This window comes from Hibiscus syriacus, unplaced genomic scaffold (assembly GCF_006381635.1).
Source record: "Hibiscus syriacus cultivar Baekdansim isolate YM2019G1 unplaced genomic scaffold, ASM638163v2 tig00112762_pilon, whole genome shotgun sequence".
In the NCBI taxonomy this organism is placed as follows: Eukaryota; Viridiplantae; Streptophyta; class Magnoliopsida; order Malvales; family Malvaceae; genus Hibiscus; species Hibiscus syriacus.
Window position 1 is genome coordinate 423,759 of NW_024063399.1, and position 16,946 is coordinate 440,704.

General features: G+C 36.9%; 3 protein-coding genes across 3 annotated transcripts; 1 reads left to right on the top strand and 2 right to left on the bottom strand.

Annotated features, from left to right (window-relative positions):
* The first annotated feature begins 5,572 nt into the window (after positions 1 to 5,572).
* LOC120183446 (probable xyloglucan endotransglucosylase/hydrolase protein 8) lies at positions 5,573 to 8,490 on the top strand. The gene is made up of 5 exons (XM_039188137.1): positions 5,573 to 5,768; positions 5,852 to 5,952; positions 6,043 to 6,245; positions 6,501 to 6,907; positions 8,480 to 8,490. The coding sequence occupies exons 1-4, from the start codon at positions 5,585 to 5,587 to the stop codon at positions 6,904 to 6,906; spliced, it is 894 nt and encodes a 297-aa protein (XP_039044068.1). The 5' UTR covers positions 5,573 to 5,584; the 3' UTR covers position 6,907; positions 8,480 to 8,490.
* Positions 7,259 to 12,591, bottom strand: LOC120183421 (ubiquitin domain-containing protein 7SL RNA1-like). The gene is made up of 3 exons (XM_039188123.1): positions 12,582 to 12,591; positions 12,090 to 12,443; positions 7,259 to 7,573 (listed from the first exon to the last, which is right to left on the bottom strand). Exons 1-3 carry the CDS (start codon positions 12,589 to 12,591, stop codon positions 7,260 to 7,262), a joined length of 678 nt encoding a protein of 225 aa, XP_039044054.1. The 3' UTR covers position 7,259.
* A 1,305-nt stretch (positions 12,592 to 13,896) lies between these two features.
* LOC120183454 (chaperone protein dnaJ 50-like) lies at positions 13,897 to 16,701 on the bottom strand. Its single transcript, XM_039188142.1, has 10 exons — positions 16,503 to 16,701; positions 16,365 to 16,427; positions 16,200 to 16,266; positions 16,035 to 16,094; positions 15,820 to 15,870; positions 15,636 to 15,716; positions 15,109 to 15,221; positions 14,768 to 14,885; positions 14,506 to 14,632; positions 13,897 to 14,146 (listed from the first exon to the last, which is right to left on the bottom strand). Exons 1-10 carry the CDS (start codon positions 16,622 to 16,624, stop codon positions 14,043 to 14,045), a joined length of 906 nt encoding a protein of 301 aa, XP_039044073.1. The 5' UTR covers positions 16,625 to 16,701; the 3' UTR covers positions 13,897 to 14,042.
* Between the last annotated feature and the right edge of the window lie 245 nt (positions 16,702 to 16,946).

Sequence of the window (16,946 nt, forward strand, 5' to 3'; positions counted from 1 at the left end):
ATTTTCGGGTCGGGTCGGGTTGGCCAAAAACCCGACCCTAACCCAACTAATTGCCATCTTTATATCTATAGTCGAATTGATCGAATTTCAACATTATAAATTCTAATCTTGAATCAAATGTAATTTTATATTTAAGGACTATATTGTAAATATCTAAAGTATATATTCTTTCTTACTTAAGTACCTAAAATATTTTTTGTCAAAATAACTACCTAAAGTAATCTTTTTGGTCAAAATAGGTACATATAATATTTTATGTTAAAATAGATACATAAACTATTCAATCTTTGTTTATCTAAATTCTACAAATGTTGATAGATAACATTAATTAAAGAATACTTTAAGTACTTAGCTGAAAAAAATGAATACGTTAGGTATCTATTTTGATCAAAAAATATTTTAGGTACTTATTTTAACCAAAAAGATAACTTTAGATGCTTATTTTAATTAAAAATATTTTAAGAAAAGATGGTATACTTTAGATACTTATTTGTTGTATAAGTTTTTATTTGAATATATTTAAACTATTGATAATAGATAAATACTAATTTATCAAAAATCATAAGAAATACTAATCAAATTAAGGGTCTGTCTGTTTGGCTGTAATTGATTTTCTGGAAAAATGAATTACTGAAATTTGAATTACTGAAATTTGAATTACTGGAATTTGAATTCTGGAAAATGAATTAAATTTATGGAAAACGTTTTCCGAAAAATGTTTTCCGTAAAATGAATTACATTTTTCTGAAAAACATTTGGAAAATGTTTTATGATGTTTGAAAGATGTTATTTAAACTTTTTTTCCACTAGTTGATAGAGGCTATGGGAAAGGGTGATAGAGGCTAGGTTGAGACAGTTTACTAGGGTTTCGGAAAACCAATTTGGATTTATGTCAGGCAGGTCTACTACGGAGGCAATTCATCTACTCCGACAGCTTATGGAGAAATATAGGGAAAAAATAGAGATCTTCACAGGACGTTCATTGACCTTGAGAAGGCGTATGATAGAGTTCCTCGTGATACGATCTGGAAGACCTTGGAATCGAGACGGATCCCAACTGCTTATATCCGGGCGATTCGTGATATGTATTGTAGATCTACTACATTCGTCAGGACTACAGTTGGCGACACCGAGGCTTTCCCGGTGGAAATCGAACTCCACCAGGGGTCGACTCTTAGCCCTTACATCTTCGCCTTGATTATGGATAACATCTTTTGTGCGACACCAGTCGGGGTTCCATGGTGTATGCTTTTCGCTGACGACATTGTCCTAGTTGCTGAAACAAAAACTGAGCTGAATAGTAGACTGGCTACCTAGAAGACTACTTTGAAAGAAAAATGTCTAAGGATCAATATTGAAAAGATAAAGTATTTATGTTCAAACTTCAGTGGGAACCAAAACAATGAAGATGTAGAAGTATGCATAGAAGGACACGTTCTCCCATCAAATGATTGTTTCAAGTACCTAGGGTCTATGATACATAAAGATGGGGGTGTGGATGACGACGTTACACACTGTATTAAGGAGTGATGGCTAAAGTGGAGGGCTGCTATTGGAGTTTTGTGTGACAAGAACGTGCCTCTAAAACTTAAGGGAAAATTTTATAGAATGGAAATAAGACCAGTGCTACTGTATGGATCAGAATGTTGGGCATTCAAGAAGGATCACGTAAGGAGGATAGAGGCCGCAGAAATGAGAATGCTTCGATGGGCATGTGGTAGGACTCTGTGGGACATGACACCAAACTCTACTATTAGGATGTCCTTGGGGGTGGTGCTTGTATCCGAAAAATTGAGGGAGGGAAGACTACGGTGGTTTGGACATGTCCTTAGGTGACAACCGTCAGATGCGGTCAGGAGGGTAGAGTCGATTACAGTCGACGGTGCCAGAAGGAGAGGACGACCAAGGCGGAAGTGGGAAGACTGCTTGAGATCTGATTTGAAGGATTTAGCCCTTTCCGAGGACATGACCTCTGATAGGAAATTATGGAGACTAAAGACCAGGGTAGCCGAGTAGTGCGGGTCAAATCCGTAGGGTGTATCATCTCTGTCTTCTTTTAATGTCTTTGTAGTAATTTACATGACTTTTACTTTTTATACGTTTCTGTCAATGGAAATTATGGAGGCTTAGAACTAGGGTAGTGGAGTAGTGTTACCTTTGTTTAGGTTTTAACCCATTTTATTTATTCATTCTCGTAGCTTGTTATCGTTGACTTCTGTGTATCATTCTCTTCATGTTTCCTCTTTTTAAATTTTGTCGGGTCTTACGTTTCTGTCTATCGCAGAGATTTTTACGCAGTTATTTATTTGCAGGGATTACTTCCCATTTACAGACGCGCTTATTAAAGATTGCATTATTAAAACTGTTCAACTATGTATTTATTTATTTAATTATACATGCATTGCATTCTATCTTTATTTTTAATTTTTTGACTGCCAGAGGTCTTCCACGAAAGCTACTTTCAACCTGGCGTTGGGGCAACCTACTACCATACCTCCCCCTTACCCCATTGTATATGGGAATAGGGTTTTGTTGTTGTTGTTGTTGTTGTTGTTGTTGTTATTACAAATATTAAATACAAAAAATAATATTATTTATCATAAAACTTAATATTATTATTTTAAAATATTAAAATAATTTATTTATTATTAAATATTATTTTTATAATTTTATTAATAAAAATATTAATATTGGTATATTTTAGTGAAATAAAAATATTATAAATTATATTAATTATTTATTAAAGTAATAGTGTTATATTATATTTTAAAAATATTAATTAGTAAATATCTTTATTAAAATATTATTAGATTATTAGATTAATATTAAATATATAAATAATATTATTCATTATTAAATATATAAAAAATATAATATAAATTTTATTAAAATAAAAATATAATATCTTATATTATAATATAATTGATTAGTTTATTATAGTATTAAAAATATAATATATTATTATAAATATTAATAAATATATTTTAAATATTTTAATAATTAATATTTTGATGAAATTAAAATATTTTATTAATATTAAATTCATAAAATAAAATTATTTTGAGTATTTATTCTTTGAAGTAAAAAGTTCGGAAAATGACTTACGAAAAATAAGACCGTAAGTCATTTTCCAGAAAACACAAAGGAAATTCTGTTAACCAGGAAAATGAATTACGTTGACCAACTAGTTTTCCTCCAACCAAACACTGGAAAACATTTTCTGGAAAATGAATTACGTGAAACAAACACGGGAAAACATTTTCCGGAAAACGAATTACATGAAACAAACACGGGATTCCGGGAAAAACCAATTTCGTAATTCATTTTACGGCAAACAAACAGACTCTAAGATTTCATCTATATAAATAATGAGTTTTAGGTACAATAAATAATTTTTTTAATAATCCTATCAAATTCCAATTACGCTTGAGTACATTTAAATCTACTCCAATAGGTGTAAACCAAATGAAAATCAATGAGTTTTTAAACATGGTCTTAAACTTATCTTGAACTTTGGATAATTTATTTTCTTAATAGTTTTAGATGATATAAGGTAGAACAATATTTTTTAATCATTGATAATACATATTTTGCAGATGCAATTGTTCGAACCCGAATCTTCAAAGGAGATCAATATTTTTTTGACCATTGAGATCACTCAATGAATTTATTTTTTAGTAGGGATGAATCGAAGGGGGCAAATGGGAGAAGTCTTCCCCTTGGAAATTTCATATTCTCATATATTTTAAATATTTCATTTGTATTTTCTATTGATAATTTGTTTCAATGAATATTATGTAAAAATTGAAGTTGATGAATACTTGACACGATGCTTCAAAAGATATGTGACTTACGAAAAAAGATTAAAGTTGTTTAAAACTTGAAGACCAATTTTGATGAATTTGGATCAAGGAAGAGATTGTTATATTTTGATCTAAATTATAGTTGGTCATTAAGTTCACTTCTAACATAAAATCTTCCGTCTGCCATTAATTTGAGTGAAAAATTAAATAGACTCAAATATTTTTTGTTATTTATTCTATAAGATAAGAAGACTAAAGAAATAAAATATAGAGAAAGACGTGTATTATAATTATATTTTAATATAAAGAGAAAATTATAATAATAATTTTGGGTCAAGTTAAGAATTTGATCATCCCTAATTATTATACTAGAGCTAAGTACTCCGTTAGGGCCGGTCCAAATATGAGTTGATGCTCGAGATCAGCAGCTGCTGTTATATTAGAGCTTTGGGTCGAAGTCCCAGTTTAGTTTGGATCTATTATTTCTCGGGCCGCGACCCTTAAAAAATGTGATTTCACTGGTCTCTGATCCACGAGTTTGCAGTTGTAAAAGCTGCATTACCGAATATGAAATCCACCGTGCCAGTACTTCACTGGTGGTTTTCTCCAGACAATAGTGTGCTGCCACTAACGAAAACAACAATGCCACCTGTGACCGAAGCTTGCTTTGAATCGGTAGTGCCGATCACTTGTCGGCATCGGTCGAACCGCAGAGGTACGACAGTGCCGGCCGATCGGTATCGAAAAGATGTTGATGATCCACAAATGCTTTGAATCCACTTTTTTAGACTGGTGCCATTACCCTCAGACACCATGTCTCCGCTTAGCCAGTAGACCAAATCTCCACAATCATTTGATATTTGTAAGTGATTAATGGTAATGATTGAGTAGTCGGATTTGGATTTTCATCCTTCAAATTGTACTTTAAATAACAAAGAATGGGAGAAAACCATGTTTCCTGTAGCTAGCTAGTCCACTTGGAAACAAACAAATGAATACAGACAACAAGCACCAATACAGTCTAGCTGAATACATACAAGCAAGTTCTAGTCTTGCTCTTCTCTCATTCATGTGGGTCGGGAATTACACCTCTCTCTCTTTTTTTATATACAAATTCGGTCATGGACTATGGATATGCTTGACAGTACTTGACAACCCATGTTTCCATGTAAGACAGTAAGACATTATTGCACGTGAGCCCCAAGGCCTATATATATCTATATATATGCTGCATGTGGGAGTGCATTATGAGCATGTGTCAAATCCCCATCATGTGAGGAGAGAGTTTTTGACTCTGTCAAGTTGCAAGTTATGATCTGCAGTGACTTCATCGTGATATCTTGATACTTTGTGTGTGAATTGAAGTCGTTAATTTTGGCGTTTGGATAATTTTAGAAGGCGGTGACACAGTGAATCTCTGACAGTGAACAGAAAACAAGGCAGTGTCCTGTCGGTCCCGAGTCCAAACCGCCACCAAATCCAGTTGTCGAATCCAGTAACTCTGATTATATTCTAAAAAAAAATTAAAACAGCCACGCTGTTACATGATAGATTATTATTAATTTCAAGGATCTGAACATCCTTGCATGGGTGAGTTGGTACATTCAATCATTCTCAAATAATCAATAAACAATACACACTAGGTTTACTGTTCTACCCCTTCCACACATGCACTCTCCATTTTCAAATACTCATCATCCAATGCACATTTCCTCCTCAGATATCCACTAGAGATATCCATCTATCTCACCATCTTCTCTTCATCCAACAAAAAGAAGAAAATGGTCTCTCCAATGGCGTTTCTGTTGCTCATTACAGCTCTGATATCTTCCTTTTGTACTTCATCTCAAGCAGCTGCTCCAAAAACTTCTTTCGAAGACAACTTCAGCATAATGTTTTCTGAAGATCATTTCAAAACATCCGAGGATGGCAACACCTGGTTCCTCTCCTTGGACAAACAAACAGGTATGTAACGACAGACAATCATCTGGTTCACTGAGTATGTAGAATCAGATTGCAGTGTTGATTAATTGCCATTGTTGTTTCAGGCTGTGGATTTCAGACCAAGGAAAGATACAGATTTGGGTGGTTTAGCATGAAACTGAAGTTGGTCGGAGGTGATTCAGCTGGTGTTGTGACAGCTTACTACGTATGTTTCTTTTCTCTTACTTCTAACATAAGATGTTTTGATTGTTGTTGTCGTGTTCTTCCATAGCTGAAGTTTGAGTTTCCATGGCAGATGTGTTCGGAGAAAGAGGCAGGGCCGGAGGGAGATGAAGTGGATTTCGAATTCTTGGGGAATAGAACCGGGCAGCCGTATTTGATTCAGACCAACGTGTACAAGAATGGGGTTGGGGGGCGTGAAATGAGGCACATGCTTTGGTTCGATCCCACTGAAGAATTCCATACATATTCCATTCTGTGGAATAATTACCAACTTGTGTAAGTCCCCAATTTGTGACCTTGATCCCTTTATTATCTTTGAATTTAAGATTCAGTCATTCTACTTTAATTTAATATAGTTTGGTTTTCTACTTTTATAAAGTCATTAGTTGATTCAGATAATTAACATTGTTTTCCGATTTTGATTAGATTGTCGATGTGGATTTTTCTTTAAAAAATATTTTTTGACACTCAATAAGTCATAGTTTAAGGACATTTGATAGAATCAAACGTAATGACTTGCGTTGGGAACAGATTCTTTGTGGATAGAGTTCCCATCAGAGTGTACAAAAACAATGGCAACAAGAGAAATGACTTCTTCCCCAACGAGAAGCCGATGTACTTGTTCTCCAGCATATGGAACGCCGATGACTGGGCGACGAGAGGCGGGCTCGAGAAAACCAACTGGAAAAGGGCACCATTCGTCTCATCTTACAAGGACTTCAGTGTCGATGGGTGCCAATGGGAAGACCCCTACCCTGCATGCGTATCGACCACCACCAAGTATTGGTGGGACCAGTACGATGCTTGGCATTTGACTGATGATCAGAAGAAGGATTTTGCTTGGGTCCAAAGAAACCTTGTCATTTACGATTATTGCAAGGATTTTGAACGCTACCCTAAATTGCCTGGGGAGTGTTCCTTGAGCCCCTGGGATTAGGGTATCAAGTGAGAAATTTGATTTTTTTTTGTATCAAAATGTATTCATTCGGTTAAAAAGAAATATTTATTAAAATGGATAAACTCCACCAATGATTCACGGCAATTCATTTTAATTGATGTGAACGAAGAGTTGTTAGATTAGATGTTCAAGAATAGTTAATTTAGAATGTCTATTTGTATATGCATTGAAATAGAATTTTTTTAAAGAAGTCATAGATAAATACATGAACTGTAGGAGCATATTGAAAGAATTACAAGAGACAAGCTATCTGGTATAAGAACCATAGATAATGCTTCTTCACTGTTATATAGACACAAAAGTCATTATAATTATAACTAACTAGGAAAATTTCATGATCCACCAGTAACACTGCCATTAAAGATCTCAATAGTATCACCTTGGGCAACTTGATGCCACCTAAACGACCGATCATCGTCCATCACATTCTGTTTATAAATGAAAAAGTAACCATCTTGTGGCAAATGAAAATGAAGCCTTTGGTGCAACTTTTGCAGTTCCTTCCTTAGCTCCCCAACATTATCCGTAGCATTCATTTCCACCGGTATCTTCTTCGTCCCCATCTTTGGCAACACCAACAGCTTCAACTTCTTCGATCCCGCCAACTCCGTCCCTGAACTCGTAGGCGACGGCTTGTTATTCGCATTGTTGACGAAAACGGGTAAAGAAAACAAAAGAACACGAGAATTTTACGAGGTTCGGCAATGTGCTTACGTCCTCGGTGCCTAGGCGGCGCTAGAAGTTTTTATTCAATGATCTTTTAGGTCTAGGTTACATCTCTATTTATAATAGAAAACCCTGGTACATAATTACAAAATCAACCCTGTACCGTACCGCGGGGGCTGCGCCCCCACACCCCCAACCCACATAATTCGTAACCCCACAACGAGACTTTTTATGAGCCATACATAACAAATCTCCACCTTGGCGAATATCCTGCCCCTTGGAAACTTCAATGTGGGTTGGGTTACCTTGCTTCTTTAACAACTCGAAACATTCAACAAGTCCAAGCAATACTTGAACTTGTCTGTCGTAACTGGCTTGGTGAACATATCAGCGGCATTCTCATCAGTATGTACCTTCTGAAACAAAACCTCTCCAGATGCAACCAACTCTCTGATCTTGTGGAACCTTACATCAATATGTTTAGTTCTAGCACGATACACCTGATTCTTAGCCAAGTGAATAGCACTTTGATTATCACAAAGCAACTGAACTCCACCTTGTTGAACACCCAACTCCTTCACTAAACCAGTAAGCCATAAAGCTTCTTTTGCAGCTTCAGCCGCTACCATGTATTCAGCTTCAGTTGTAGATAGTGCCACGACAGATTGAACAGTAGACTTCCAGCAAATAGGCCCTCCACCAAGAGTAAACACATACCCTGTCGTAGATCTTCTATTATCCAAGTCACCTGCATAATCTGAATCCACATATCCTACAACCAAAGGATTATCCCGCTGACTCCCAAAAACAATTCCATGTCCCACAGTACCCTTTAAGTACCGAAAGATCCACTTGACTGCATCCCAATGTTGCTTACCAGGTTTAGACATGTACTTACAAACTTGACTAACAGCATGAGCTAAATCAGGACGAGTACATACCATCGCATACATCAAGCAGCCAACAGCATTAGAATACGGAACCTTTGCCATATTTTCAGCTTCCTTATCTGTCTTAGGGCACTGTTCTGATGAGAGCTTAAAGTGATTCGCCAATGGAGTGCTAACTGGTTTCGCGCTGCTCATCGCAAACCTTTCTAGCATTTTCTCAACATAACCCCGTTGAGATAGCCGCAGTTTCCTTGAGTCTCTGTCCCTGCAAATTTCCATTCCAAGAATTTTCTTTGCAGCACCTAAATCTTTCATATCAAATTCCTGACTCAATAAAGTTTTCAAACCGATAACATCATCCATGTTCTTCGCAGCAATCAACATATCATCAACATACGTAATAGAAAAATAAAAGAACCATCATCAAGGCTCTTAACATAGACACAACAATCATACTCACATCGGTTGTAGCCAATCTTGATCATATAGGAGTCAAACCGTTTATACCACTGTCTCGGAGACTGTTTTAACCCGTACAAAGATTTCTTCAATCTGCAAACTAAATGCTCGTTTCCAGGTTGAGTGAAACCTTCAGGTTGCCGCATGTAGATCTGCTCCTCTAAATCACCATGCAAAAAAGCAGTTTTAACATCCATCTGCTCTAAATGCAAATCCCAACTAGCCACCAATGCAAGTACTGCTCGGATTGAAGTGTGCCTGACCACAGGAGAAAAGATTTCATCATAATCAACTCCTTTCTGCTGTGAAAAACCCTTCGCTACCAAACGAGCCTTGAACTTCTCCCCCTCTTTTTCTGTTACTGCTGGTTCTTCTTATACACCCATTTGCAACCAATCGGCTTCTTACCCTCAGGAAGGGGAACTAACTCCCATGTGCGATTGTGATTCAAAGACTCCATCTCCTCAACCATGGCTGCCATCCACTTGTCGTTTTCCTGACTAGTAACGGCATCATGAAAAGTAACTGGATCATCACTGCTAACAGTAAGTGCAAAAGATACCAAGTCTTCAAAACCCAATCTGTTCGGAGGCTTTATATTCGTCCGTCTCACCCTGTCTCTGGCGAGACTATAATCCTGCAAATCATCCGTAGTGGAACCACCAGAAGTCGGTTGAGAAGTTTCTGGTTTCTCAACTGGAAACTGCTCGAAATCTACCACTGTCGTGTCTTGCTTCTGCTGCAACATAGACTGTTCATCAAAAACGACATCTCTACTAATCACAACTTTCTTCGCAACTGGATCCCAGAACTTGAATCCTTGACACCTTTCTTGTAACCCAGAAAAATGCACTCCTTCGATTTTGCATCAAGTTTGGATCTCTCATCAGCAGGTACATGCACATAAGCAGGACAACCAAAAATCCGTAAGTTATCAAAACTAACATCATGACCAGTCCATACCTCTTCTGCAACTTTCCCAGCCAGCGATGCCCTTGGCGATCTGTTGATAAGGTAACATGCCATGTTAACAGCCTCAGCCCAGAAGTGTTTGGGAAGCCCCGCATTCAACCGCAAACATCTGGCTCTTTCATTCAACGACCTGTTCATTCGTTCCGCAACACCATTCTGTTGTGGTGTCTTGCGCACTGTAAAATGCCTCTGAATCCCATGCTCCTTACAGAATTGTAGGAACTGTGAATCTGTGTACTCCGTACCATTGTCAGACCGCAAACACTTGATTTTTCGTCCTGTTTGGTTTTCTACCTCAGCTTTCCACAGCTTGAACTTCTCAAAAACTTCAGATTTCTGTTTCAAAAAATACACCCAAACTTTCCGTGAAAAATCATCAATAAAAGTAACATAGTACCTAGATCCACCCAAAGACGATGTCGTGGAAGGCCCCCATACATCAGAATGCACATAATCAAGAATCCCTTGAGTTGTGTGCTTCGCAGTCTTGAAACGGACTTTAGTCTGTTTACCAAGAACACAATACTTGCAAAAGTCGAGCTTACAGCTTTTGACACCATGCAACAAGTTTCTCTTGTGTAATTCTGCCATACCACGTTCACTAAGATGAGCAAGGCGCATATGCCACAATTTTGTCGTATCATCACAGGACTCAACAGAGTGAACTCCACCTGCAACGGTACTCCCTAACAATCTGTAGATATTCCCTGCAGTCATCTTGCCTTTCATCACAGTCAATGCTCCTTTAACAATCCGAATGGTTCCCTATCCTCGTCAGCCTTAGGGATAAAACCATTCTTGTGCAAAGTGCCCAAGGAAATCAAATTCTTCTTCAAGTCTGGGATATGTCGAACACCACTCAACGTCCGAACGGAGCCATCGTGCATCTTAATTCTGACATCACCAATACCAACAATATTGCAACATCGATCATCACCCAAATAAACCGAACCAGAATTAACGGCCTGTATGTCGAAAACCATTCCCTATTTGGCGTGATGTGATAAGAACATCCAGAATCAAGAATCCAAGCATCCGTCAATTGTGTCGTTGAAATAGAAAGCATATCACCCTCACTGCAATCAGAATTATCATCCTCGACCACGTTCACAGACTTGGATGAGCCATCACGCTTCTCATCAGTCTGCTTTTTCAACTTCGGACAGTCTCGCTTCATATGTCCCGCCTCCTTGCACTTGTAACAGTGAATCGTCTTCTTATCCTGGATTTGGATCTGGAATTCCGCTTCCCGGACCCTGCCTTCTCTGGCTTCCGTCCACGATCTCGATTACCCTTGACATATAAGCTATCGGCTTGAGAGCTTTCCCCTGCATTCTGCTTTCGCTGGTTGTGAGCCAACAAGGCTGCAGTAATCTCCTCAACATTGATAGTCTCTTTCCCATATGTAAGAGTAGTCACCATGTTCGTAAGAGGGAGGCAACGAACACAACAGAATCATCGCTCTGTCTTCATCCTCAATTTTCACATCAAGCCGAGCCAGATCAGAAACGATTTGATTGAAGACATTCACGTGTTGCGCCAAATCGTGATCGTCCTGCATCTTCAGCCCATACAGCCGCTGCTTCAGATACAGTTTTGTCGTTAAGGATTTGGACATAAACTGACTTTCCAACTTCCTCCAAATTTCGTCTGGAGACGATAGATGCATGACGTGATACATGACCTCGTCCGCCAAGCATAATCGTATGGTTCCTGCCGCTCGCTGCTGCAATTCTTCCCAATCTTCCTCATCCATCGACGCCTGCTTTGTAGGTCGCAAAGCCTTCAAGATCCCTTGCTGCGCCAATAGATCCTTCACCCTCGTTTGCCATAATCCGAAGTTACCCTGACCATCAAATTTCGCGACTTCGAATTTTGCTCCTGACCTCTGATACCAATTGTTGACGAAAACGGGTAAAGAAAACAAAAGAACACGAGAATTTTACGAGGTTCGGCAATGTGCTTACGTCCTCGGTGCCTAGGCGGCGCTAGAAGTTTTTATTCAATGATCTTTTAGGTCTAGGTTACATCTCTATTTATAATAGAAAACCCTGGTACATAATTACAAAATCAACCCTGTACCGTACCGCGGGGGCTGCGCCCCCACACCCCCAACCCACATAATTCGTAACCCCACAACGAGACTTTTTATGAGCCATACATAACACGCATCGACATTGTTATTATTCGCCGTCGGCTCGCAGTCCCCTAGTGACCGATTTGCTTGCGATTCGGCACCGGTTGATTGAACTACTAGCCGGTTAACCAGGACGGGTTCCATTTGATCGTGAATCTTCTCCTTTAAAACCGTGTCGTTCGAGTCCATTTCGAGATGGAGCGAGGTTTTCAACGATGGGGAATTGACGTGGAGTTGTATTTTCTTCTTCAACGGCGATGAACTTTGTTGTTGTTCATTGGTTTGGGGTTGCTGTTTACTATTATTAGTATCGGAATCGGAGGCCACGAGTAGTTGAATACTTGAGTCTTGTAGGATTTTGCAGAACTCGACGTCTCGTTCGTCTTGAATTACTCATTTATTTCTGTGGATTTTTTCTTTCTTTCAAGATTTGGAAAATTTGTATTCTGCAGCTTGGGATTTTTATTCTTTAGATTGCATTTACAATTGGCAGATTTTGTTCACCATTTTTGTTATGATTCAATCACTACTATTGTTCATAGAAAGATAAATGTCTGTTTTAGATGATTTTCTGTTCTATAATTTATTAGAATTTTAAATTGAATTAATGGATTTAGAGTAAATTGGGACAGAAAATCTCTATGATCCTAATTTTAAAATAGATACTAGATTTTAAAATGTTCTATTTCAGTCTGAAACTATGACTTTAGTTTTAAGTTGGTCTCTAAACTTTAAAATATTATATTAATCCTTAACTTATGATTCCGTTTTAAATTGATACTTAAAATTTGAAACATTTTAAATCATTCCTCAAACTACTAATATCATTCTATTAATGTGTCATTAACTCTATTAGATTTTGAAACTCCTGACAATCGAACCTACCTTATAAATAATTAATCTGTTTTTTAAGTCATAGGAATTAAACTTATAACCTTTTAAAAAATAATTTACTTTTAAAAGTCCTATAATTTTTTAGGTTATAAGTTTAATTCTAAGACCGTCAAAAATATTTATACTTTTAATAAGTAGAATTAATAGAAGAACAAAAATGAGAAAAATATTAATAATTTAAAAATTAATATTTGAACCACCGATCGGCAAAGGGTCACCACCGATCAGGTTTTATTTGAATCAGGATGTGGAATTCAACGGTGGTGGTCGTGTAACGTACGGACGGTTGTAGCTGTCAAAATCGTCGAAAAACAATAACGAAAAACCTAGAAAACCGACAACCCTTCGTGGTATTTTTCTCGATGATCGACGCAATTTCACAATGGGTGGGGGATTGGGTTTTGGTTGCGATGGCGAGAAGGTTTAGATGGTGTCAAAGGTGACGACCACAGACTGACAGTGATCAATTGACGATGGAAGATATAAAATTTAGGATTTTTTTTATTCTTTTTTAATTATAATATTAAGTTTTTTTAAATAAAATAATTTTTGAAATTTTATATGCGTAAAAAATGTCAGATAACGACCAAATTTAACTGTTGTTACGATTCAGACACCTAAAGTATAACATCAGACACGTTAGACATCTATTGTTAGCAAAAAAATTCTTTAAACACCAAATCATATTTTAAGGTATAAAATATGTATAATTTAGACACTAAGAAGTGTATTAAACCTTTCAGGAAGACCAGAATCCCACGTTGCACTCAATTTCACCTTTCAACTTAATGATAGCAATCAAACATTAATTCAATTGATATTGTTATTATAATATTCAGAAGGTCATGTATTGAAATACTTTTGATTTGAATATAAGAAAAAGTGGAATAAACTAAACTTTATATTTAGAAATATAAAGATGAAGCTTTAGTACTCTGCTACAAGAATTCGGTATCAAAATTTGGTAATCAGCGACAACATCTCTTTCCTTCAAGTATAACTAAAACCAAAATCATCATACGAGAAAAACGGTGTTATGTTTCTTGAATGTTGAAGTTTCCGCAAACAGTCTCAAGCAAGTAATGCGATAAATCTCCCTATCTTCTGCGTTTGTGCTCTTTCCGCATTTCTGCTAAGTAGCTATCTAAGTTGGACTTTATCCATAACCGTCTCTGACTAAGATCTTCCTGGGTTGATTCATCTAAGAAACACGAATAAGTTTCGATTAAGATACTAAATTTACGATATATGGATAAAACCAGCACTTTGATAAGTAATATGTAGTAGTCCAGAAGCCTTGACTCGAACCATGGAAGGAAAGATCTGTATGGCATGCACTTCATTGATAGATACACAGGAATGATGTTGCAGCGATAGAGTTCATATGGTAATATGCAAATCTTTGATGAAATGAAGCATTTCATCTGATTTCTATGTTGATCACACATGCGAGTACATACCTACTGTGATAAGCGATCCTATGATTCCATCATCTACCAATCTTCAAATCTCTAAAAATGTGTGTGCTTTATACAAATGGAGGAAGTTAAGTGAAGTTACCGATGTTTAGCCAAGCATCAAGTGGAACTCTGAGCGAGTTTCTTGTCAAGTAAGCTGCGTCTTCCCAAGAATATGGAGCTTTCTTCACCTTGTATCTCCAGAACCAACAGCCATACCACAACAATAGCTGGAAAGGCAGGAATTTAGTCGGTAAACTATTTCAGTCTAAAAACTAAGGTAATACGACAGGGTTGGAATTCACTAAATTACAAATCTTAATAAAAAATTGCAGCTATTTTAGCTTAATAGCTGGTATTCTGACCTTGCCAATGGTGTAGGGGAGGAGAATGAAACGAACACAAATTAATTCCCAGATGCATGGCTTTTCAGCTCCCTTAATGTCCAGCTCAAGCTCTTGACTGAGATCTTCCTCCTTTTTCCTACAGTTAAGGTATGGGTAATCTCTATTGAAAAAGAAAACGTGTTTAAAGGATGGCATGTTCACATGGCGCAATGTGTGTTTAGTGTAAACAAAGCCACATTGCTCCATGTGGTGGTTAATGTAAACAAAACCACACTGCTCTTTGCGCCAAATGCAAACTAACAGCAATATTGGAGTCTAATTTTATGAGCCAAAGCTGAAAAAAAATAAATGTGGCATACTTGTCCATTTGCCTGTTACTCTTCTTCTTATTGGTGGTCCCTCCACTTCGTTCAAGTTCCAATGCCCGCAGTCTGTTTTTGTAAGCAGGCGTCTTCTTAACCATATCGACAGCCTGAATCCAGAAATGGGAAAGCAGGAGAAACATATAAGGGGACAAATGAATGGATGAGAGCTTTTCTATGCGACATCCATTGGACATTTATGCTACAAAATTCTCCTATGATGCTGTTTTATTAACATAATTTCATAACTAGCGGTAAGCTGTTTGACTTTATTTGGTGCATTTGTAAAATGAAGAGGAGAGGGCCGAGTTGAGTCTTTGTTGCTGACTCTACTCGTGAGGTAACAAACAGTAAGCTAAGCTTGAGTTGATAATGACAAGTGTCACCGTAAAATACTAAGAAAATATAGCAAAAACTTCAGTCTTCTAAGTGATATTATCTACCAATATCAAGCATGTCCACCAAACATAGACATTCAGAGTAGAAAAATTTAGATAATATTTGATGTTAACTCACCTGATCACCTGATTATACCTGGTCAACCGATTGAAATATTGAAACACTGAAAGAATTAGAAGAACACCAACCAGGACAGCACGCGTATCCTAAAAAGAACACATATGGAACAGAATAAACAAGTAAATCCAAAACCCTATGCCAAACCAGAAAGATTCTTAATAACAACAGAAATACTGAAATAATCCTCACCGTTTTGTGACCGTAATATGCATGGTAGTAACGAGCAGTATTGTAGAACACCTAAATGAGACAGAAATTTGATAATTAATTTTACAAAGGTAAAACGCAGTGAAATCAAATGATCCATGATAGTAAAAAGGGCGATAAAGCCACAAGAAAAACACAATTCAAACATTACAGAGCACAATATATTTCTAAAATGCCTTAAAAACTTAAAAATTCACCTCCTCCGGATGTGCAATTGCATAATCATATTGCTCCCTTGTAGCTTCATCTTTCAAAATCTGCAACCAAAAATCCACGTTATAAGAGAAACAAACAGAAATGATCAAATTCTATGTAACACAGAAGAAGAATCAGCGAATTGACAGGCAAGGGATCGTAGTTACCTCATACGCATTGGCAATTTTCACAAAAAGCTTTCTCGATTCGGGATCTGGATTCTTATCCGGATGACTAAAAATGAAAATAAATATAAATTCTAGTTAAAGATACAATTAAATCAATAAAGAGATCGAAGCTTCTTCTTCTTTATCTATAAAAGAACAACTCACTATTTCAAGGAGAGCTTGTAATAAGCTTTCTTGATCTCCGAGGCATTAGCAGATTGAGAAACCCTATAAAACATGAAAGCGATGTTAAAATTAGGGAGCGAGGAATGAACGGAGAGAAAATTTTGTGAGAAATCTCACCCTAGGAGATCGTAGCAATCGTCTTCGTCGCAGTAAATGGCGACAGACGGTGAGATGTACATAGATACAACGAGCGTCAATACGACTGCGCACCACCGTGTACCTGCCGGTGGCGCCATCATTTTTCCCTTCTATGGTTTTCCTTTGAAAAGCCTTTGTTTTCTGCAGTTAGAAGATTAAAACAGATTGCTCTCCTGAAAGTTAACACATACATACATTACCCTTTTGATCTATTTGTGTCCAAAACTCAACTAAATTGCTAATTCAATTCTTGATTTAGAACTGAGTGTAGTGAAAAAAATTTCATTTTAGAATTTTATAAATTAAAAATAATTTTATTTATTCAGTTTTAATATAATTAATGTCTGACTCATGTAATAATTTGTATAGTTTAATTAAATGAGACGTTAAATTCATTAAATGTAGTAATTCGTAAAGAAAATT

Bases quoted from the DNA above. Each gene is read 5' to 3' on its own strand.
- LOC120183446 (XM_039188137.1), top strand. From the start codon at position 5,585: ATGGTCTCTCCAATGGCGTTTCTGTTGCTCATTACAGCTCTGATATCT. The intron at 5,769-5,851 runs GTATGTAACGAC...TTGTTGTTTCAG, and splicing joins CTCCTTGGACAAACAAACAG to GCTGTGGATTTCAGACCAAG. The intron at 6,246-6,500 runs GTAAGTCCCCAA...CGTTGGGAACAG, and splicing joins TGGAATAATTACCAACTTGT to ATTCTTTGTGGATAGAGTTC.
- LOC120183421 (XM_039188123.1), bottom strand. The intron at 7,574-12,089 runs TCGATGCGTGTT...TTTTCGTCAACA, and splicing joins GACGGCGAATAATAACAATG to ATGCGAATAACAAGCCGTCG.
- LOC120183454 (XM_039188142.1), bottom strand. From the start codon at position 16,624: ATGATGGCGCCACCGGCAGGTACACGGTGGTGCGCAGTCGTATTGACG. The intron at 16,428-16,502 runs GTGAGATTTCTC...CATGTTTTATAG, and splicing joins GATTGCTACGATCTCCTAGG to GGTTTCTCAATCTGCTAATG. The intron at 14,633-14,767 runs GTCAGAATACCA...CTGCCTTTCCAG, and splicing joins TCCCCTACACCATTGGCAAG to CTATTGTTGTGGTATGGCTG.